The sequence below is a fragment of the Mytilus trossulus genome, chromosome 1 (genome assembly GCF_036588685.1).
Source record: "Mytilus trossulus isolate FHL-02 chromosome 1, PNRI_Mtr1.1.1.hap1, whole genome shotgun sequence".
NCBI lineage: Eukaryota > Metazoa > Mollusca > Bivalvia > Mytilida > Mytilidae > Mytilus > Mytilus trossulus.
The window spans coordinates 30,784,142-30,807,110 of record NC_086373.1 but is presented as its reverse complement, the minus strand read 5'-3'; the positions used below and the strand labels follow the sequence as shown (position 1 = coordinate 30,807,110).

General features: G+C 31.3%; 2 protein-coding genes across 2 annotated transcripts; both read right to left on the bottom strand.

The window, feature by feature from the left end:
- Positions 1-47: 47 nt before the first annotated feature.
- On the bottom strand, positions 48-14,926 carry LOC134721328 (COMM domain-containing protein 7-like). Its single transcript, XM_063584248.1, has 9 exons — positions 14,804-14,926; positions 12,812-12,865; positions 11,281-11,383; positions 9,362-9,418; positions 8,930-8,967; positions 7,187-7,277; positions 3,825-3,874; positions 1,068-1,116; positions 48-348 (listed from the first exon to the last, which is right to left on the bottom strand). Exons 1-9 carry the CDS (start codon positions 14,888-14,890, stop codon positions 272-274), a joined length of 606 nt encoding a protein of 201 aa, XP_063440318.1. The 5' UTR covers positions 14,891-14,926; the 3' UTR covers positions 48-271.
- A 5,605-nt stretch (positions 14,927-20,531) lies between these two features.
- On the bottom strand, positions 20,532-21,404 carry LOC134711864 (serine-enriched protein-like). The gene has a single exon (XM_063572851.1). It carries the CDS (start codon positions 21,402-21,404, stop codon positions 20,532-20,534), a length of 873 nt encoding a protein of 290 aa, XP_063428921.1.
- Between the last annotated feature and the right edge of the window lie 1,565 nt (positions 21,405-22,969).

Sequence of the window (22,969 nt, the reverse complement as noted above, 5' to 3'; positions counted from 1 at the left end):
CTATAATCTTTCACTTTAGTCGTTGGAATAAAAAGCAAAAAAAGAAGATAGGTATACATTGCTTTTATTCTATAAATCTTTTTACGTATCTTCCAATTGTATTAAAAGCAAAATTCTTTTGTTGTTATGATTTAGGTTTTTATCTTTTTTCTACATTTACGTGAGTGTTTGTCAAGTGAAAGGAAGCTTCATAGCAAAATTGATTTATATACAGAAATGTTTATCATTATTTACAACATCACATGTATCAGACTGTCTATTGCACATATCATCAACTGAGGTATTCAAGGCTGGCTTTGGCTTTCTCCATTTCATGAAGGAATGAGTAAAACTGGGGAAGCGTCAACTCTGGAAAAATAAAAGTCATTAAACTAAGGTGCATGATTGACAGGAATGTATTAATTGCAAACTGTCATTCAAATTTAAAAAAATTCTTATTGTATTTTTCAAATAACTTTTTGATATAAAAAAGAAGATGTGGTATGATTTCCAATGAGACAACTGTCCACAAGAGACCAAAATGACACAGACATTAACAACTATAGGTCACCATTTGGAGTGTAATGTCATGTCATACAAATTAGAGGTTCAGCGCTATAAAACCAGGTTCAATCAATCATTTTCTACATACTGGCCATGCGAGGGATGTTTATCCAGTCAAGGTAGTTAAACACTTCCATCATCATTTTCTATATTTGAGAATGCCTGTAAAAAGTCAGGAATATGACAGCTGTTGTCCATTTGTTTGATATGTTATATTATTCGATTTTGCCATTTGATCAGGGACTTTCCGGTGTTTTTTTGGCGTTCAGTATTTTTTTTTTTGAAGTTCAGTATTTTTGTTATTTTACTTTTTGCTTTTATGGGCAAAAGGTTTTCTCTTATCAATCGTGTTCAAGGAAATCATATCATATAAATTTTTAAAAATTATTCACAAATATTGATAAGTAGCAAAGTATAGCCATAATGTAAATGGCAGTAGTTACATTACAGTGTTGCTTTACAAAATGACTATCTAATGCATTCAGGCAAAGATATCAACAATTCACATGGTATATTAAACTCACCCATATATGTATTTCTAATTCCATTGCCGGTATTTATAGCCAGCTTCAACTAAAATAAATACATGTAAAATTATAAGTATATTGATATAAATGTATTCAGAGATCAAATTAAGGTCAATATTACCCACAAATCAATTTTGTCATTTTGAACAATGAAATATGTTTAAACTTACAAATCAATATCAAAAAGTGAAAATCATGAAATATTTAATATGCTAAGATTTGGTTCAATATCTAAAAAAAATTTAACTCAAACTCCACTTATAATAATATATATTCAAGATCTGAAAATTTAGACACTTGTAAGATTCTTTTCTGTATTTAACAGTTAGATTCTGTCTTTAAAATAAAAAAAAAAACTAGAATCGTACGAATTCGGTTCAGTCATTATTGTAAAAAAATCAATTTTTTATGATGTTTTAATGATTATTCAAATGTTTAATCCATTCTAAAATCAATCAAATTGCTGAATAATGTGTAACATATTGTAATTATTATAATTACACTGCTACATTAATTTCAATCAATGAAATTCACTTGTTTGTAAATGTTATTTATACTATGGTTTATATGGTCTTACATGTATTGAAGGTATAACAAGTCATTATAATAACCAGGTCTGTTTACATATGGTCCAAACTTGTTGCTTTTAATTTTTTATTATTTAAAAAGACTAATTCAGCAACGAAAAAGCACAAAAATAAAAAAAATCCTATTTTAGGTTTCATGTGGAATTTCAAGAAAAGAAGCTTTGCATTCTCTATCCCTATCATTTTTATAGTAATCTTGAACAAAAAATAGTAATCTTCAACCCTTCATTTTTTTATCTGGATGGTTAACCTATTTTTAATTTTTTTTAATGTTTCCACTGACTTAACATATGATGAAGTTCATTATGAATAAAATTAGCAAAATCCTATATTAGATATACCATCTATTATTTTCTTAAACTTTATCTCATGTTCAACAGAAAATCCAAAGGATTAAAACAGAGTCACACCAAAATCAAGAAGGCAATCCGATCAAGTTCTTTATTCAATATTGTCAAGCTTCCAAATAGGGGAGGAAAATGGAGACTTCATTTTTCATGTGACATATGAATTTTTTATGGAAATCTTTCAAAAACATTATATTTTGGAGTTTATTTTATATAATGATATTAATCAATAGTTTCAAAAATGAAAATATGATCCTCAATTTTCCATTTCACTGGGAAACAAGAATGTGTCCCTAGTACACGGATGCCCCATCTGCACTTTTATTTTCTAGGTTCAGTGGACCATGACAATGAGGTAAAATCTCAAATTTGACATGAAAATTAGAAAGATCATATCATAGTGAGCATGTGTTCAAGTTTCAAGTTGATAGGTCTGCAACTTCATCAAAAACTGTAACCTTAAACAGGATAGAGGAATGGACAGATGATAGAACACACAAACACACAAACCAGAAAACATAATGCCCATAAATGGGGCATAAAAATGAAATTTGACACATCAGAAACAGATATTTTAGGGTTTCCCTATTTAACAGAATGTGAAAGGCTCCTCAATATGTTATCATTTCCAACATCAAGAAAATTGTAAAAATGAAATAATCAATAAGGTTCAATGAGAACATAAGAAAAATCACTAACTACTAACATATGACAATAGTATACAACTATAGCCTTTGTGTGGGGTTGATACCAGGATATATTGACCTGAAAGAATTATATTGACTGAGAACGAGGTCCAAGCTTAAGGTCAATATACTTCTTTGGGTCGATATATCCTGTATTGACCTTATAAATAGGCTATAACTGTTATATTAATAAATTGACCAAATTTTTATCAAAATAGTCAGAGCATTATAATCCCTTTCTTCATCATTTAATTTTGTTGAAATCTTATAGATATTGTCACTTTTATAAGGACAACATGTAAGTTGTTAAATTTCAATTATTTTTTTTTATGTTTCTTTGTGTATATCTTAGATATTTAAAGATTTTTTTTCAAATAATCAATCATAAATATACACTTTTAAATACTTTTAATGCTATCATGAAATTTATTAGAAGATTTCACAAAATATATCGGTTTTTAGATATTCTGAAAATAACCATGCAATATCACTTTTGTTATCCAACGTTTTCTATCTACCTTCGAAAAAATAGTTGAACATGTGACTATCTATGAACAAATGAAATTAGTTAAAATAAACAAATTAAAATTATTACAGAATATAAAAATAAAGTAGATATGATATGATTGCCAATGAGACAACTATTCAACAGAGCCTTAACAGATGTGGATGTAAGCCATGAAAGGTCGTTGTACGGCTTCAATGTAATAAATCTTCTAAAGAAACTCTCTATTGATAAAGCTGACAATTATAGTCTCACTTATAATGTTGACGGAAGCATTTCTTTTATTCAAATATGTAAACAACCCGTTACAATTTCTGTCATTATGCATACGCAATATAGTTTTCATAAAAATAACAGAATTGCAAAGCTGTTGTTAAAACATTTCAAAGGGAAAGCAACAAAAAACTAAAGTTAATTTTGGTGCAAATTCACTGATTGTATTATGTAAATAATTGATTTCATTTGTATATGACGAAACTTTATTTCATAAAAAAATTCTTATATTATTAATAAATTCCAATACTGATTATGCACATCAAAGTAACTTTATTTAATACATGCTTATAATTAATTTTACAAATAAGAAATATGTTGTATTAAAAAATGTGCATGTATGTAAAGGCATGTACCTGTAAAAATGTATTCCCCACCTTGTCCACCTCGCTGCTTGCAGCTGTTACTGAAATAGAATGACGCAATTAGATACTCCTGTACGTAAATAACTATCGTAAATAACTATCGTGGTGTGATACAACAGCTTTCGTATAATTTGTCATTGTGGTGATTTGTACTTTTCTTTTTTAATTATTACATATTTGACAGACAGCCAAATTATTGATTTATGATAAATTGATAACTTTTAATTTTATATTTAATATTAAATTTTAATCAACCAAATCAGTAATTAATCAAGATATAGAATTATAGGAGTTAAAGGCAACATATATATAGACTTCAACAATGGACAGACTTCCATACAATATTCCAAGCTCTTTTAAAATACTAGTAGTCCCTAGACGATAAAAGATTTTCAAATTCAATGTTCAAAGATTTGCCATTAAAACCCTGATTTGCCATTAAAACCCTGATTTGCCATTAAAACCCTATGTAAAAAAATTAATGAAAAATTAAAAATAAAACAAAACACAATTATGCCATAATATTCTCCTGATATCAGGGTTATATACTTGATTTTTTTTTTATAAAAATCAGATACTACATTTGGCAATTTATTAGACATTTCAGAAAAATATAAATATATAACAGGCTATTATTTGAACTTGGAATTCCTTTTAATTATGGAATTTGCATAATTTCTTGTGCTTGAAATTTTTAATAAATTCCATGTTTATTTGGTATTATAATGTTTTGAGCTGTTCATAACACTTTCCATACAATGTATTTTGTAAAGATAGTGTTGTGCATGGCACAGTACATTCAATTGAAAATGTACTATCTTCTTTGTAATAAAAAGTGTTGTGCACAGCGCAGAACATTAAAGTATAAAATAAACATGGAATTTATTAAAAAAAAAATCAAACCAAGAAGTTATGTAATTTCCATAATTGATAATAATTCCAAGTTCAAATAATAGTCTGTTTTTTGTGATCTTTAATAACTAGATTGTTCTTTGAATTGCATATATTTTGTTTCTTTTACTGTAAAAAGCCAAATTTTCACTACTGACTTATTTTGTCAGTAAGAGTTGACATGTAAAACAAATTTGTAAATATTTTGTTGAAAATTAATTCATAGGATTGCGACCATACATATATGAACATATAAAAATATATTACGGATCACAAATGTGTCGAGTTTTGTGATTGGATAACAACAAAGAGATGTCATTATATATTCAGGAAGCTGCCAGGGTATATACTATATGTTTTTATCCCCAATTGGAACCTCATAAACATCGTCATTACACCTGTTACTATGTGATGGAGTCAAAAGCTATACATAACACTAGGGAGTGTCAGAGTGTCAGAGGCTCATAGAGGTAAAATGATAATGTGCATCTGTCATAATACATGTTTAATACATAATCAAGCAATTAACACTTCAATTACCAATCTGTTTTGAGTGTTATTATAAAAAATTTAAATACACTAAAACAATTTTCATAACAAATTACAAAATTCTTCATGTATGTGGGAATGTATCAGGTTTGGTTTTTCAATTTAAGTGTTGAAACAGGGGAGGGGGTTTCCAACCATATGTCTTCATTCCAAAGCAGTGATCATCCAAAAACAATGGAGGGTACCAAACCCCAGAAACATCACCCCTTCCAACAACACACCCCTCCCCCCAAAAAAAACCAACAACCCTGGATTCACCACTGGACCATGTTGAAAATCAATATTTTAACTGAGTCATGATGGTCTTGAAGAATTTAAGAAATCTCAAACAAGTGGACATTATTGATATTGTTATGTAAACAACACCAGTTACAGGTCAATGACTCATGTCAAATTTTTTTTAAACATTGCATATGGTACAAAGATCAATAAGATCGAAAGGTTGATAAATTAAATTAGCAGTCATCCTTGCATCTTTTAATTCACTGTTTATTTTAGTAATTCTTCTTTTTAAGTTATGTATGTGTTCTAACAAGCAAACAGACACATAACTTAGAATGAAGAAGTAACAAAAAAGAAATTAGATAAACCTCACCATTCCCCAGTCTGATACAATAAAGTTAATATTTATGACATTGACCTAAAATTGTATATTTAGATACACAAACATGTATTACCAACTGAAATTAAAACCTATGCAATATCAATCTATGAAGAACAATACTTTCTGAAACTTAACCTTGAAAAATCAATTCTAATAAAATCAATATAAGAGGTTATAGAAACTTTACAATATGATCATTTAAATTTCCGACAGTTTTATATTTAATATAAGTACCAGGTATTCTAAAATCAGTTGCATTATAATAAAAAGCACAAAACAATAATTTGATGGTTGATTTTTGGAATATTTTTTATCAAACTTCATCCTGTATTTCATCATGTTAATGCTTGATCTTCTTAAATTGATTGATTGATTATTGGTTGCTTAACGTCCAGTGGCAAATATTGCATGCATTTTCAGGACGAGAACAAATTAACAATAAATACAATAGGTAGGTCTTGTAAAAGAGGCCATCCGGGATGAGGGTCAGAGAAATTTTGACTACCACTCCCAAAAGAGGGTATATTAAATAGAGGCAGATATTTTGCCTTGTAACATGCCACCTAGGGACTCCTCAAAGAGTTGTCACAAGGATTCTTTATGTACAGAGAGACTGGCACTCTCTATACACGAGGCATCAGATTTAATGTCCCCATTCTGACCAGACGTGGCTGTAAACTTGTACATCCTGCAAGTGTTTTACTGCCCGTCCGAAGATAACCAAGTGACCATATTTCTATTCCATAGTTACTTTTCAGGGCTGATCTTCTTTGAAAAAGTGAAGAATCATTATGTCCATATCTTGATCTAGATCTGGGCCTGTGGTCATAAAACTTACCTCAATACTCTAAGTATAGAATTTGTTCTTGAAACACAAAATCCAGTATTTTGATTGGTTAATTTCAGAAATTGAGTATGATAATTGTGTTGGAAAGTTTAATGACCACAAGGCTTGATGAATGTTACAAACAGCTGGTACTGTGTCTTTAAATTTAACACAAATATATCTGTTTAACAGAATGACATGTAAACAAGCATGTTATATAGATTAGACCGTTAGTTTTCCCGTTTGAATGGTTTTACACTAGTAATTTTGGGGCCCTTTATAGCTTGTTGTTCGGTGTGAGCCAAGGCTTCCTGTTGAAGGCCGTAAATTGACCTATAATGGTTTACTTTTTTTAAATTGATATTTGGATGGAGAGTTGTCTCATTGGCACTCATACCACATCTTCCTATATCTATGTTAACCAATCCCATCCACAGCTTTTCTATTAGAAAAGGAGTAATAATAAGAGTAAAATGTCACTACCTCCAAATTTCCATTCCATGTCTACAAGTTGATTTACTGTTAATGTCTGTCCTAGAGCACCTTTAGATAAGGCTGCCAAATTGTTGTTCCACTACAAATAAAATCAGATTCTTTTTTAATTAAAAGGCTTGATTGAATATTTGAAATATGGACAGAAATATTTGGTAACTTCTAAAATATATTACTAGTAACAATTCATCCTGTTTATATATAATTTTTTTTTTAGTACAAAATATAGTTGAGAATTACATTGTTTAAAATAACTGCATTATGTATTTTGATCAGAAAGAATAATGCTTATTTGCTGAGAAATAAAACACTGGCAGAACAGAAGGTATGGTAGTAAAAAGGTAATGAAAAAATGTTTTTAAAATTTTCAAATATTAAGTTAATGCATGCTACATGTGATCCAAGGACACAGTTATTGTCCTTTGGTTTTTGTTGTCTATGAATATAGTCCCTAGTGTAAACAGTGTATAACTTGCATGTTTTATTTGATACACTTTTCCAATTCATTTCTTGATGTTAAATGCATGAAATATTAAGTAGGGGATGTAATTACATGTTAAAAAATTTGGGTGCTGAATCTTTATGTTAAGTAGTGATTTGGTCTAGGTCAGAAAGGTCAAATTTTGTCACGTCTGAAGCTGTCAAACTAAATTTTACACCCCCTTAACACAGAATTGTCAATACTTTGAGTTATAGCTGGTAGAAGTTTCTATAATTTTGATATTGTCTCACTGGTAGTACACTAAACTGTAAAGATCTTTTTGAGAAAGAGCAAGTGCGATTTTTTAAATTTGAATTTATTATCTAAAAGAAATGCAATACGAAATAACTGTGTTCTCTGGCCATGTATTTATAAACAAAAGCATGTCAATTTGATTATCATAAAGCTTCAGACTGATAACTTTCTTGTGTTTTGTGAGAATAGAACAAACAATTATGTTTCTTTGGCTCAATTACTTCCAATGGCTCTCTGATTTAAAAAAAAACCAGATAAACATTAGCTGCCCCTCTCATTGTTTAGTTTGCAGATCATTAAAGGGTTCAAGACACAGTTATTACGTAGTGCATATCTTTTAGACAATAAATGAAAATAAAAAAATCTCACCTGCACTTTCTGAATAATATTTTTACAGTGTGTTGTAGTACTTATGGGACACTTTATATAAAACTAATAGAAAACTTTATCAGCTCTAACTCAAAATATTGGCCAATTTTAAGTTAAGGGGGTCTGGAAATCTTTGGACAGCTTCCAAAATGCTAATTTTGTATCTTTTTTAGCTGGACCAAATCGCTACTTGACTTTCAAATTCATGACTCAAATTTGTTTACAGTGTAATGTCATCCCCCTACTTGCTATTTGAGGCATAAAACATGAAGAAATAAATTTGAAAGGTCTATAAAAAAAAATTGGCAAGTAACACACAATCCACACCTAGGGACTAGATTTGTGGACAACGAAAAATCAAAGGACAATAACTGTGTACTCGGACCAAATAGAATGAGTGAAGAATATTGTGATCGCATTTAAATTAAATAAGCTAAGTCACATTACAGTCTGTTTCTTTATTTCATCTATCTTAACATAGATGAATGTGAAGTATGAGTCAGTATACAAAGAATTATTGTAAGTTATACTGAAATGTGCTTTACTTACAAGTATATTTTTCTAATAAGATTTGTTTGTGCCATGAGTTGCAGACCCTTACATGTAGCTTACTTATATAGAACACAAACCTGCTGACAAAAATAATCTGCTTTTTCTTCAGACAAACCTAAATAAAACAAATATAGTCAATTATATACATGAGTTATTGCCCTTATTACTGTTTTCATAATAAACCACATGTAAAAAGTAAAATAAAATGAAATTTTGCTTCACTGTTATGATAATACTTTAATGATTTCCAATCCAAATATGCATATAATGTTTCTTAAGAATGAAAAAAAAATGTGAATAAGTCATGAATGTTATTATCCAGCTAAATTAAAATACAATTCAATCATTTCAAAGAGGATTCTGATAAAAGAAACAAGAAACTTGTAAATTTCAGTATTATGATAACCTTTTCACATAAAACTTGATACTTAGGTTTACAGAAAATGTTAATTGCATATTTAATGAGTGGTGGAATCTGTAATTACTTCAAATTCAGTATAAACATTTACCTAAATTCACAAGATCTTCCTTTAGTTGAGTTACATTCAAACTTTTCTTTAGAGCCCCTGAAATTATAATCATAAAACAATTTGAATTTGTAAAATAATAAAACTTCTACAATGCATTCTAGAAGAATATGTATCTTGTTTTTATGTCTCATTGAATTACTTCCAATATCTACTTTCCTTCAAACCGATGATCTCCCTTGCCTTCTGCAAAACTGCAAAAAGTCACTATCTCCACTTAATTCTGGAACTGAATCAGTTCTTTTCATGGCTTGCTTAATTGTTTTTATTAGTTATAAAGGATCTGATGAAAGATTTTGGACACTTTTTAAACACTTAAGTTCCCATTTCAATTGATTGAATAAGTTTACGTGAATGATTATTACAATTCACTCATAAAAAACGCTCTGATTTGAGCTGAAATAAGAAAAATCTATCAAATCTGCCAGAAAATGTAACTTTTCAGATGTTTTTTGTCAAAAATGAAAATGGCCGCATCGGTGTTCATCCTCAACCTTTATATATGTTATGTATTATCATCAAATACAACTTACATTTCAATATTAAGAATGAACTCAAATGCAGCAACTTTCATTTAAGACGGAAACCCTCTAAAATTTAACAAAAATGCGAAATTTTTTAAGATTTCAGTAATTTAGCATATGACTTAATGATGTTAGTACCCGTTATCTGTACATTGTATTGTCAAAAACAGCCCATATTTATGTAGCAGAAGCATTCTTATTTCCAATAAATAAATAAAAGTTTACATTCAAACAATTTTGTAAAACTGCTATATTTTGGGACCAAAAAAGAGTCTTACTGGACCTACTCCTTTAATATGCCTTCTTATTATAAGTCTTATTCCTAGAATAGATTAATCTTATGCATTTGATACTATAATACATATGCATTAAAGTACAGAACTTTTTTTCAAATCAGGGTAACAATCTAATCTGTACCTAATATCATGAGTTTTTACAGTTTGTAATATAAAAAAAGAAGATGTGGTATGATTGCCAATGAGACAACTATCCACAAAAGACCAAAATGACACAAACATTACCAACTATAGGTCCCTGTACGGCCTTCAACAATGAGCAAAGCCCATAACGTATAGTCAGCTATAAAAGGCCCTGATAAGACAATGTAAAACAATTCAAACGAGGAAACTAACGGCCTTATTTATGTAAAAAAAATGAACTAAAAACAAATATGTAACACATAAACAAATAACAATGCTCTTCAAAAATGTGGATCTAACCTGAGCAAGCTTTTATCATTGACTATAAGGCTTTACATTTGTACTTTGTTCAGATTTAGGAATTTGTGTCAGATGTTTAAACTACTAAGGTTTTTCCCTACTATACAGGATAAAATATCTTGCCCACCCCCTAAACGCCCATTTGTCTTTTCATACAAGACTTCAATAGCTCCAAAAAAGTCATTTATTAAAATTTTTAAGAAAATTCTGGATTTCTTTTCTTTTGATTTGAGGCCCAAATAATACCAATGCAAATATTCAAGGTAAAAGTCAAGAGTCCAGCCATTTTTTTAATTAAATATTTTGAAAAGGATAGAGATCCATAACCTATCAATATTTTAAGCTTATCTTATTCTTTAACTAATGCTCTTTCGATGTTAGGTATTAATTTTACATTCTAGATTTTTTAATTTCATCTCAGTACATATTTAAAACTACCGGTAAACGTAAAGTTCAATAGTCTGAAATGTTGTATTTATGACAGCTGATACCTTGTGAATTTGCATATTTAAATGTGACTGATTGTAATTTTCTAGTACAAGGCTAGACAAAAGTGTCTATTCAGCAAACTTGTTTAACCTATTTTTTGTTTACAATAAAGACGAACAATAAGTAAATTACAACACATCAATTTCAAGAATCAACTGAAATTTCTTACCATTTGGGATTGCTATCAAACTTTTAAATACACCTTTTAAAGCATTGCTGTTCACACTGTTTTGTCCGGCAAAGTCTTCAAGTTTTGTCATCAACCTGGATGCCTTAAATAAAACAGAACATAAATATACTTATCATAAAAAAAATGATGCATGTCAAGAAAATAGAACATAAATGTAGGCTCTTTTGTCAGGTTGTTGTCTCTTTGACATATATTCCATATATCCTTTCTCAATTTTATAATTCTCATAAAAACAATACACCTCAAGAAAACAGAACAATATGTACTTATTCTACATAAACAATACACCTAATGTAAACAGAACAAAAATGTATGCCTCATACAATCCCAAGTTAGGAATCTCATTAATTGTAGACTTATATGCCATGTATATGGTAATTGTATTTTGGTTATTCACAGAATTCAGTGTTGATGACACGTCTTTTATATACCGTAGTTACTTTAACTTTTTTGGTCGTGGGTCAAATATGTATAGGTTATCAGGTTTTCTACACATTGATATCATAAAATATCAGCCACGAGCCACAATGTGAACCTTTTTGGCGAGTGAGCATAGCGAACAAGCTAAAAAGTTTCATATTGTGTCAAGCGGCTGATATTTTAGGATATCTATACGTAGAAAACCCGATTATCTGTTTATCGTTCTATTAATGGTTGTTTTTCTTCTCCCGAAGACAGTTTAACGTCTCCTCTCTTATTGTGACGTCGCTGATAACTTCTCCTCTCACATTGTGATGTGGCTGATAATGCCTGGTCTCGTTTTTTAGTCTTGATACGAGAATTACTGAGCGACAGAGCAGGATGATATAGGCGTAGGGAAGGACGATAAGAAGTGATACTGTACACATAAGTATACTTTTTGCTCTTAAAAACTTCTTTAATTATTCATACAAACATAGCTTTCATATCATACTTTGACCCATGTCATCCATGTTATGTTCATAATACAAATTGGTTATTATTTTGTATACTGTAACCTTTTTCACTCAAATAGTTGATTAATAATGGTTGTTTTTTATGTATTTGCTCTCTAGATTATATATTCCATTTTAATTAATAGTCAATTAAACTCTTCATATGTAATGACTTTCTAAATTACATGTACAACAAATTTGGACAAACATATTTAAATTTGTTTTTATTTCTATATTTGTTTTTTTCTATTTCTTTAGTTTTATTTTTCACACATTTACCACACTCTTTTTTTATGTTAAAACAGTTCTTGAGAAATAAATAATTCCAAGCAAAATGTATTTTCTTCAAATGTTCAAATTTTACAACAAGCAATAGGACATATTTTAAATTATTACATGTTTCATATGGTGTGTTTGGATATACGCCTGAGGCGGCCTATGGTTACCCATATTAGGTACCTTTGGTTTGATATTTTGTGTACTAAATATCAAACCATAGATACCTATGGGTTACCAACAACCGCCTCAGGCGTATATCCAAACACACCCAATACCTGTGTTTTACATAATAAATACAGATTTTATATATGGATTACCTTTCCTGGTTCAGACAAAAACTCCAATGAATATTCCACCAGTTCATTAAATTGCTGAAAGTAAAATAATAAGACATACAGAAATCTTATCAAGGATCTTAAATGTGACAAGCCTCTGATGTACTACTGTAAAGAGGGCTGTTTTCGCAGGTGTATAATTGCATAGCCTAGGGCAACAAAGTATAAGAAAAGTTTTGCAGTTTTTATATTGGTGAATTTTTAATCCAAATTTGATTTTTTGGCGGTTACTTTAACGATATTAGAAAATACCTAAGGAATGCATAAATTTCCGCGTAATTTATTTTGGCAATGTCCCTTAACTACCAAAAATAAGCAAAAATAATCACCCCGCGAAAATAACCCACCATACAGTAAAAGATAACTTGATAATAATTAGGTCAGGTAATTCTGCCTCCAAAGTATTGAAGGTGTGATAATCATAGCAAAACCTGAGAAATACCAAAAAAACATAAAACTTAGAATTGAACAGACTATACTGTAAATTCAGAAATTGTTGCTTGCATTTATTATTGCGATATTTTCAATTTCAACTAAAGTGCGATTTTAATTTTTGCGATATTAAGACAATTCCTGATTACTTCATATGAAAAAATACAAAATGCGAGTCTAAATTATTGCAATTACAACCCTGTCGCATTTTTCGCAATAATAAAAACATCGCATAAATTTCTGAATTTACAGTAATCAGAATCTTGTTAGCAAAGAGTTGTTGTTGGTGTTTAAACTCTACTTTTAAGCACCACTTTTGGGCTATTTTGAGGTGGTCAGTTTTTATGGTAATGGAGGAAGCTGGAGTGACCAGAAAAAAACACTGACTTTCGATCGAATAACTGACACACCTAGTTGTAGGCAAAGAGTAAACACAGGACCTTTAATCTAATCATATTGGACATAAAAACCAATGCAATATAAAAGAATTATTAACCAAATGGGACAATAAAATATTTGGATTTGAGTTGGAAAATACATTAAACTAGCTGGACAATTTTGTGTGGGAGATTGTTGGATAATTCCTTGCTTAAATCAAAGCAGAAGACAGTTTCATGGTAGCTAGCTCACCTCAAGTGTGGGACACTGAGGGCAATCTGACAAATGGTATTGCATTGGCCCTGTCACTTCACATCTCTTTTTGTATACATCATAATAACATGTGTATAATATGTAAGAGTTACAGCAAGGTTGCTTTGATAATAAGTCTTACTGCAGACATTTACCTAGTGAGCTGGAAAATTAAGTCTGACTCAACAGATTGGTCTTGCTCAAAGCAGGGTTCATAAAAATATATATGCTTGAAACATTTGCCACTGGAATTTTTTTTACCAACGGTTAAAATTCTTTAAAATATATTACATGATGCTCAGGAAATCAATGATTCAAAAAGAAAAAAAAAGAAACAACAGGGTTTTTTTTTTGGGGGGGGGGGGTATAGCGTTGGTTATCCTCATAAGTATGGTCTGCAACACGGAGCCTTGACCCACACAGAACAGCAAGCTATAAGGGCTCCCAAAAATGACTAGTGTCAAACCATTCAAACAGGAAAACAAACTGTCTATGTAATCTATATAAGAAACACTTTATTCTTTAGTTTTCTATGTTGTGTCATGTGAACTTTTGTTTGTCTTTTTCATTTTTAGCCATGGCGTTGTCAGTTTATTATAGATTTATGAGTTTGACTGTCCCTTTGGTATCTTGCTTCCCTCTTTTATGAACCACATAAACAAACGCCAACTACTAAACATCAGATTATATATATACAAATTTAGTTCTGAATTCATAGATCCATCATTTTTGTAATACCGGTAACCAGTCAAAACTGGAAATAGAAAATTGTCTCAGGTCAAATCAAAAAGTTAAAAATTGCCTTTCAACAGTTCAAGAGCCATAATTTTTGGGACTAGCTGACCTTTTGAAAATGATAAAGTGGTAGGGGAAAACGACAATATCTTATCTGTAAAATGATCTTTGAATTACATTTGTTTGAAACTTGTTCAAAGTCTGTATATCTGTAAACATAGATTCAGGAGGTGTTTCCTTGCTGAAATGAAAAGTAGCTGCCATGTTTAATGTCACATGACTTTCCTACGGATGTATCTGATAACCAATAAATGTATATTAAATAGTAGATGGTCACGACCGATAAATAAACGACTCCAACGTACAAATTACAACAATGAATAAATCAGGACATTTTTTTAAACAGAGCAATGATAAGAAACAACAAAATACCATATAAGGTAATTTAAGGTGGTATGGGAGTCTAAAATAAAAATGATAGAATTTGCTCATACTTGACCAAAACGTAGTATATATTTAGAAATGTTCAAACTGAAAATATAAAAGAAATTTATAGTTTATCGTGCATTTTCTCAAGCTACAGGTTGTGACAAAATGGCATATTCTGTATGTATTATACAAGGAAAACAGTATTATGTGATAAGAAGCTATACCAATTGATAGAATTGGAAAATAAACTACCAAAAAGATAGCTTTTAGAAAATGCTTTGCGACTACCAAACTGAGAAAAGATAAGGTCACAGTGTTTTTCCCGTTAAAATACAAAATAGGAAATTTCCATGTAGATTCCTTCAGTAAGTGCACTGTTTCAGAGTTATCTCCTCTTAAAATGCCATTCTAAAAAAAACCATTGAAAATCAACCAAAAGTAATCTACTTTTGTTAAATTTTAAATATTAATATTTATATTCAGTAAGAATCTCATGATTTTTTTTCTTTAAATGAAAATTCACATAGTAACTGCATCAAATTTTGCTAACTGGATTGAAAATCTGGACCTTAGATTCTTTTTTTTAACAATCCAAGATGGCGAAAGACACCCATGATACCACCTTAATGGTTGCCCCTTGTAGTTTTAAATTAGAATTTGCATTTGAAGTCAGCTCACTGTAAAAAGGCAGTTTACAAATCATATACATATATAGTATACTTTATCATAGGTATTATATGTTTCGCGTTTAAAGTACTAAATAGAATCGGGATATCGAAATCAGCCCGGAATGTTTATCACTCATATATGATAATACATTATGTTTAATTTCGACTGTTTATAAGTCGATGGTGGAGGTGTATGGAACGCCTTAGCTGCCTTATGTGTACTTGTTTTTAGATACGCTTATACTTTTCAATATATGCACATAGTTTTTCTATGTATGCACATACTTTTTCTCTATATGCACATAGTTTACTTTATATGCACATACTTTTTCTATATATGCACATACTTTTTCTATATATGCACATAGTTTTACTATATATGCACATACTTTTTCTCTATACGCACATATTTGTTCTCTATATACACATAGTTTACTTTATATGCACATAGTTTTTCTCTATATGCACATCTGTTACTTATTCGTTTTTAATGCGCGGAGTATACGGTTGCACTTTGAATTAAATCGTTTTTCAATTGTGTTCATGTCTCTGGTGGTAACAATGTGTTCTTACAGATGAAATGACCCTATAAGCGCGATTGCAACCGTTCCAGTGCTCGGTTAATACCCTGTTACTTATTCACTTATAATACGTTTGTTGTACGTTGCACCTTTAAAAAAAAAATCAATTGTGCCCATGTCTCTTGGTGTAACAATGTGTTCTTAGAGATGAATTGACCCAATTAGCGCGCATGTACCCGTTCCAGCGCTCGGCTAATACCCTGTTACCTATTCGTTAATTATTCGCGTATAATACATTTTTTTATACGTTGCACCTGTTAGGAAAGGTTTTTCAATTGTGTTCATGTCTCTGATGGTATAAACAATGTGTTCTTAAAGAGGAAATAACCCTATTAGCGCGTATGTACCCGTTTTCAGCCCTCGGCTAATACCCTGTTACCTATCTGATACTTATTCGCTTATAATACGTTTGTTGTACGTTGCACCTTTTAGAAAAGGATTTTCAATTGTGTTCATGTTTCTGGTGGTAACAATGTGTTCTTAAAGATGAAATAACCCTATTAACGCGTATGTACCCGTTCCAGCGCTCGGTTGACACCCTGTTACCTATTCGTTACTTATACGTTACCTATTCACTTATAGTACGTTTGTTGTACGTTGCACCTTTTAGAAAGGGATTTTCAATTATGTCCATGTCTCAGGTGGTAACAATGTGTTCTTAGAGATGAAATAACCCTATTACTGCGTATGTACCCGTTCCAGCGCTCGGTTAATACCCTGTAACCTATTCGTTACTTATTCGCTTATAATACGTTTGTAATACTTTTTATGTGTAGTGTAGTATGTTCAGACTTATTTTTGTTTGTACGTTTTGGATGATTTTGTTTAAATATTCCATGTGTAATGGCAGTGTAAACATTTTTGCGCCTGTCCCAAGTCAGGAGCCTCTGGCCTTTGTTAGTCTTGTATTATTTAAATTTTAGTTTCTTGTGTACAATTTGGAAATTAGTATGGCGTTCATTATCACTGAACTAGTATATATTTGTTTAGGAGCCAGCTGAAGGACGCCTCCGGGTGCGGGAATTTCTCGCTACATTGAAGACCTGTTGGTGACCTTCTGCTGTTGTGTTTTTTTATTTTGGTCGGGTTGTTGTCTCTTTGACACATTCCCCATTTCCATTCTCAATTTTATTCAGAGTTTGAATTTATTAGAATAGTGAATTTAACATTTAAGAGAAAGCTGTACTTGTCACAAAGCTGCCACCAAAAAATAGGGACATTGCTTTAATCTACAATTTTCTATGACAATGATAAATGTTCATTAAGAAGAGCAATTTTTTATCTTTTATTCATCATATTTGATTTTCAACCATATTTATCAGGGTTCTCCAAGGAAAATATGTGCAGAAGCAGAAACATGTAAATACTTTAATTTTATATAACAGGTAACAGGTTATTTACCGAGCGCTGGAACGGGTACATGCGTGCTAATAGGGTAATTTCATCTCTATGAACACATTGTTACCACAAGAGACATGGACAAAATTGAAAATCTTTTTCTAAAAGGTGCAACGTACAACAAACGTATTATATGTGAATAGGTAAAGAATAGGTAATGAAAAGGTAACAGGGTATTAACCGAGTGCTGGAACAGGTGCATGTGCGCTAATAGGGTCATTTCATCTCTAAGAACACGTTGTTACCACAAGAGACACGGACACAATTCAAAAACCTATTTTAAAAGGTGCAACGTACAACAAACGTATTATAAGTGAATAAGTAACAGGTATTAACCGAGGTCTGGAACGGGTGCGTGCGCAATAATAGGGTCATTTCATCTTTAAGAACACATTGTTACCACCAGAGACATGAACACAATTGAAAAACGATTTAATTCAAAGTGCAACCGTATACTCCGCGCATTAAAAACGAATAAGTAACAGATGTGCATATAGAGAACAACTATGTGCATATAAAGTTAAATATGTACATATAGAGAACAAGTATGTGCGTATAGAGAAAAAGTATGTGCATATATAGTAAAACTATGTGCATATATAGAAAAACTATGTGCATATAAAGTAAACTATGTGCATATAGAGAAAAAGTATGTGCATATATAGAAAAACTATGTGCATATATTGAAAAATATAAGCGTATCTAAAAACAAGTACACATAAGGCAGCTACGGCGTTCCATAGAGGTGGTCTAATTTAAAATTGTAATCCATAGTTTTTTAAAATAATTTGTCAAAATGTTACAGTAGTTTATGATCATACTTTTTTTTAACTATCATAAAAGTATGAGTCACCGGTCTTTTTGTTTAATGCTACGGGTTGTGCAAAATTGTCAGATTTTGTATAGACTACGTATATATATGCATGGAAACCCCAATTGTGAGTGATAAAAAGAAAACTACACCATACGGGGATAAAATATGAGAGAATCTGAGAATGTAGCTCTAATAATAGGCTTTCTGATAAACAAACAAAAAACATTTCATCGAACTCGTTTTATTGCTACACAATGATATATGTTATTTTTAAAAGACTACGAAACTGTTTTGTTAAAGTCTGGTTTACTTTTAAATTAGAAAAAAGACGTCAACGAAAGAAGTTTGGTTAAGCATCTTTTGAAATAAGACGTCTACGAATGGTGGCCATTGGAACTTTTGAAATCTTACACACCGGCAGAGTATTTCAAATATACTATTAATCAGATTACAAATGCATCTTACTCTTTGAGAGGCAACAAACTGTTGAAGTACCACATATGAGAACAAAACAGTTTAGTCGTCTTTCATTGTGGTATACTGGGTCTACAATATGAAATGACGGTTACCTGACGCGATTCGTACGTAGACCAACCTCCGCCAGTTAAAGATATATGATACACAAATAGATTGGAAACTCATGCATTGTTTTATACATTCCGTCTGCTTTGTAATCTGTTTAGTCACGACTTTCCTTGTTTGTGCTATAGCTTTATATATATGAACATTTTGATGGAGACATATTATGTGTCAGTACCTTCCGTGTAACACATTAGTGTCCTGCCTCAATCATTGCAATGTTAAAAGATGGAGACATAGTATGTGTCAGTACCTTCCGTGTAACACATTAGTGTCCTGCCTCAATCATTGCAATGTTAAAAGATGGAGACATAGTATGTGTCAGTACCTTCCGTGTAACACATTAGTGTCCTGCCTAAATGGAGACAGATTATGTGTCAGTACCTTCCGTGTGATACATTAGTGTCCTGCCTCAATCATTGCAATGTTAAAAGATGGAGACATATTATGTGTCAGTACCTTCCGTGTGATACATTAGTGTCCTGTCTCAATCATTGCAATGTTAAAAGATGGAGACAGATTATGTGTCAGTACCTTCCGTATAATATATACATTAGTGTACTGCCTCAATCATTGCAAGGTTAAAAGAGAAGCAAGAGATACCAAAATAGGCATCCAAACTCATAAGTCGAAACTAAATTGACAATGAAATGGCAAACAACAGTAAACACAACAGAACATAAAAACTAAAGAATGAGCAACACGAACCCCAACAAATACCTTGAGTTTTTTTGGTGGTTCTGGAAGGGAAGGCAGATCCTACTTCACATGTGCGGCACCCATGCATCTTGCTGGTCTTTTTAGTACAACCCCGGTGATAAGGATTATATAGGTAACATTCAGTACAAAAGAGGACGGGGTTATGCTAGCGAAATTTGGAACATTTATGACGTCATCTGGGAAACAGATATTCCATCAAACTCGTGATGGTGTCCGTAAAATGTAAGAAGGGATGAGTTTAACTTCATCAGTTGGAACCCTTTGTTTAATACCTTCCCTGTGAGCATCAACGCTCTATCAAGGAAATCATGATAGAAAATACAAGCCCTGGAATATCATACCAACTACATCCCGACACATATATACTCCAAATACAGGCGATTCTGGTATGTTACTTCATAGAGAGAAAAAAAGTTCACAATTCGGAAGTTAAAATGTTCACTTTGATCGTAAAGTTTTTTTTTCAACCGACCCCCATTTCCTTTTTAGGATGTAGGTCAAGTTGAACAAGTTAAACAAATGTATAAAAACAGTAAAAGAAAAAATATTTTTTCTATATATACTTTAATAAAGCACTATTAAATAAAAATGACAAGTCATTTGCACTTTGTGTATACAATGTACTAATAGATATATTAAAAACTCATTTGTTTATGTTCGTTTAAAAAGTATGTATATTCGGGATAGCACTACAGATAAAGATTAAAAAAAATCGTCTAAACTTCAGTTTCTTTTCCAATTGGAGACTGACGCAATTGGGAACTTTGTCTGTTTTGGAGTTTGGTCTTTTTCTGTAGACCTATGACAATATGTCTGAGTTCGTGTGCGGCACTATGATCATCATAACGGAATGTTTCTTTTAAAACGATTTCGGTACTTGCAGATGACAAACATGCACCTACAAATTCCCAGCATGCTATATTCAAATCAGCATTGTCAAATTCAACAGCACAACAAAGAAGTCCAACAACAGTAGAAGCATCCATGACAACTGATCCACAGTGCAAATACAGTAAAAATAAACGAAACACTTCGATTCCGTAACTATCAATTATAATGGTAGTCTTGTGGCTACTTTCGGTTTTCTTCTCATCTTTTGATTTCTTCAACTTTTTCTTGTTATTCATGCATTCTCGCGACTGCTTTACAAACATGTCACAAAACACTCTGCTTCTTATTCCAAGAATCGACTTTAATCCATATACGGGAATTCTCTGTGGTCCAACAAGAAACATGACGTCACATAAGTCTGGCATTGCCAGAATATAGCGAATATTATCAACCACAGCCTGTATCTTGGTAACTTTCATCGAATCATTGGTTGACTGTATGTCATCTATATCATCTAAATCGTCACTTTCGTCGTCTGACGAATCATCGTCTGCTTCATCAGATGAGAAATCTGAATCGTCTGATACATCATCATCAACCCTTTTAGCTGTAACTGCTTTCTTCTTTTCTTGGTTTTCGTCGGAGACATAAACAGGGGAATCATATCCAGATGAAACATCATCATCGCTGTCGTCAAGATTCAGCAACGAAACCTTTTCTCCAAGCTTAGACTTGGGAGTACTAGTAAATAAAGCCATATTAATATTAAAGCGTGAGTGTTCGACTGTGTAAATTGAATAGGTTTGAAATATCTCAATTTGGAACTTATATATATAGGTCACATATACTTTTGACATTTTGAGTTTTGATGTGTCAAGTGACATGCAGAGATATAAACTTAAGTTTTCGAAGATTGCATACTGAACTCTCAAAGTCGGCTTGGGGTGATCAGTATGTCAAACAAAACTTCATGTCGTTTGATTAAATTGTTAATTATGATTAATCACCGTTTTTATCAGTAATCAGTGAATTGTTTTTATCAGTAATCAGTGAAAACGTTAGAAAACTTTTTAAATACAAATAAGAAAATATATGGTTCACAAAAAACTTACAACAAAGGGAAAAAAAATTTAAAAAAAAACAAAAAAAAAACAAACAACAACATTAGGAACATATAGGGCGCAATTTCCAGTAGGAAATCCGTCCTTAAAAAACCCACAGAAGTAAGTAAGTCATAAAAACAAAACAAAAAAGGTTAAGAAACCGGGATTCATTTCTGTCGTCCGTTTTATTAGAAATTAGAGTTATATACCGTTCAAATAGATTTTTTTGGTTAGAATTCAAAATATGTCTTTAGTTTTAGCTAAAACGTTATGTAATTTTTCCAGAGTTCACAGGCAAAAAATAAACAATAAAAACATATGGCTTTGATAACATGAAAACGTATATATGTTGTGTACAAGTTGAAATTTTGTACAAATTATAATTTTGTACAGATTTTTTGTACAAGTTATCAGTGTTTTATTAAGTGTTTAACACAAATAGATGATGCAAGCACCCAGTTCTGTGTTTAGCATATTTCTGTCATATTTTCACAACTAAATTATACAATCTAATACTGAGCATTGATACAAAACATTATAAGACCCATCAATGACTTTTTATGGATGTGAATATGGTATCAGGAGAAAAATAATATTAGAATTAAAACCATACAGGTATCCTGATTCCCAGTTTAGAGACAAGGAGAATAACACTAAATGTTAGGTTGAAGTATATGAATTTCAATTTAAAACATTAAACTGGTACATTTTAGACACAGGCACTTGTCTCAGAAAAAAATTTCCTATATACCTTGATATAGCACAAGATATTAAGGTATGAAGGAAATTTTTCTTTGGAGACAAGTGCCTGTGCATCTGGAGCAAAAAGGTAAAAAAACTAATAACTTGTACAAAACCCTGTACACATTATAATTTGTACATATTTACATCTGGTACCCAACATATACATACAAGATGATCAAAATGTCCAATTAGAAATAAAATATAAATAAACATCTATATAAAGCGGTATAAATATCGACACTTCTTTGTACTGAACCAATCCTTTTTAGACACATTATGCTGTCTCCTAGGTGACCAGTCTTTGCTCTTACTCCTAATGCATCGTGCTTGGCGAATAAGGATCACATACATTTTTTTTAATTCTTTGGTTTGGCCTAGCCGAGAATCAAACCCGGGATCCTGCTAGCATGTTTAACCGCGCCACATTATGTATGTACGTGCCTGTCCCAGGTCAGGAGCCTGTAATTCAGTGGTTG

What these genes read in the sequence shown, in the direction of transcription:
- LOC134721328 (XM_063584248.1), bottom strand. Translation starts at nt 14,890, where the DNA reads ATGGCAGCTACTTTTCATTTCAGCAAGGAAACACCTCCTGAATCTATG. An exon ending in TTTTGTCTGAACCAGGAAAG is followed by an intron (nt 11,384 to 12,811) that starts GTAATCCATATA and finishes GTTTTATTTAAG; the next exon opens with GCATCCAGGTTGATGACAAA. An exon ending in CAGATTATTTTTGTCAGCAG is followed by an intron (nt 7,278 to 8,929) that starts GTTTGTGTTCTA and finishes TTTTATTTGTAG; the next exon opens with TGGAACAACAATTTGGCAGC.
- LOC134711864 (XM_063572851.1), bottom strand. Translation starts at nt 21,404, where the DNA reads ATGGCTTTATTTACTAGTACTCCCAAGTCTAAGCTTGGAGAAAAGGTT.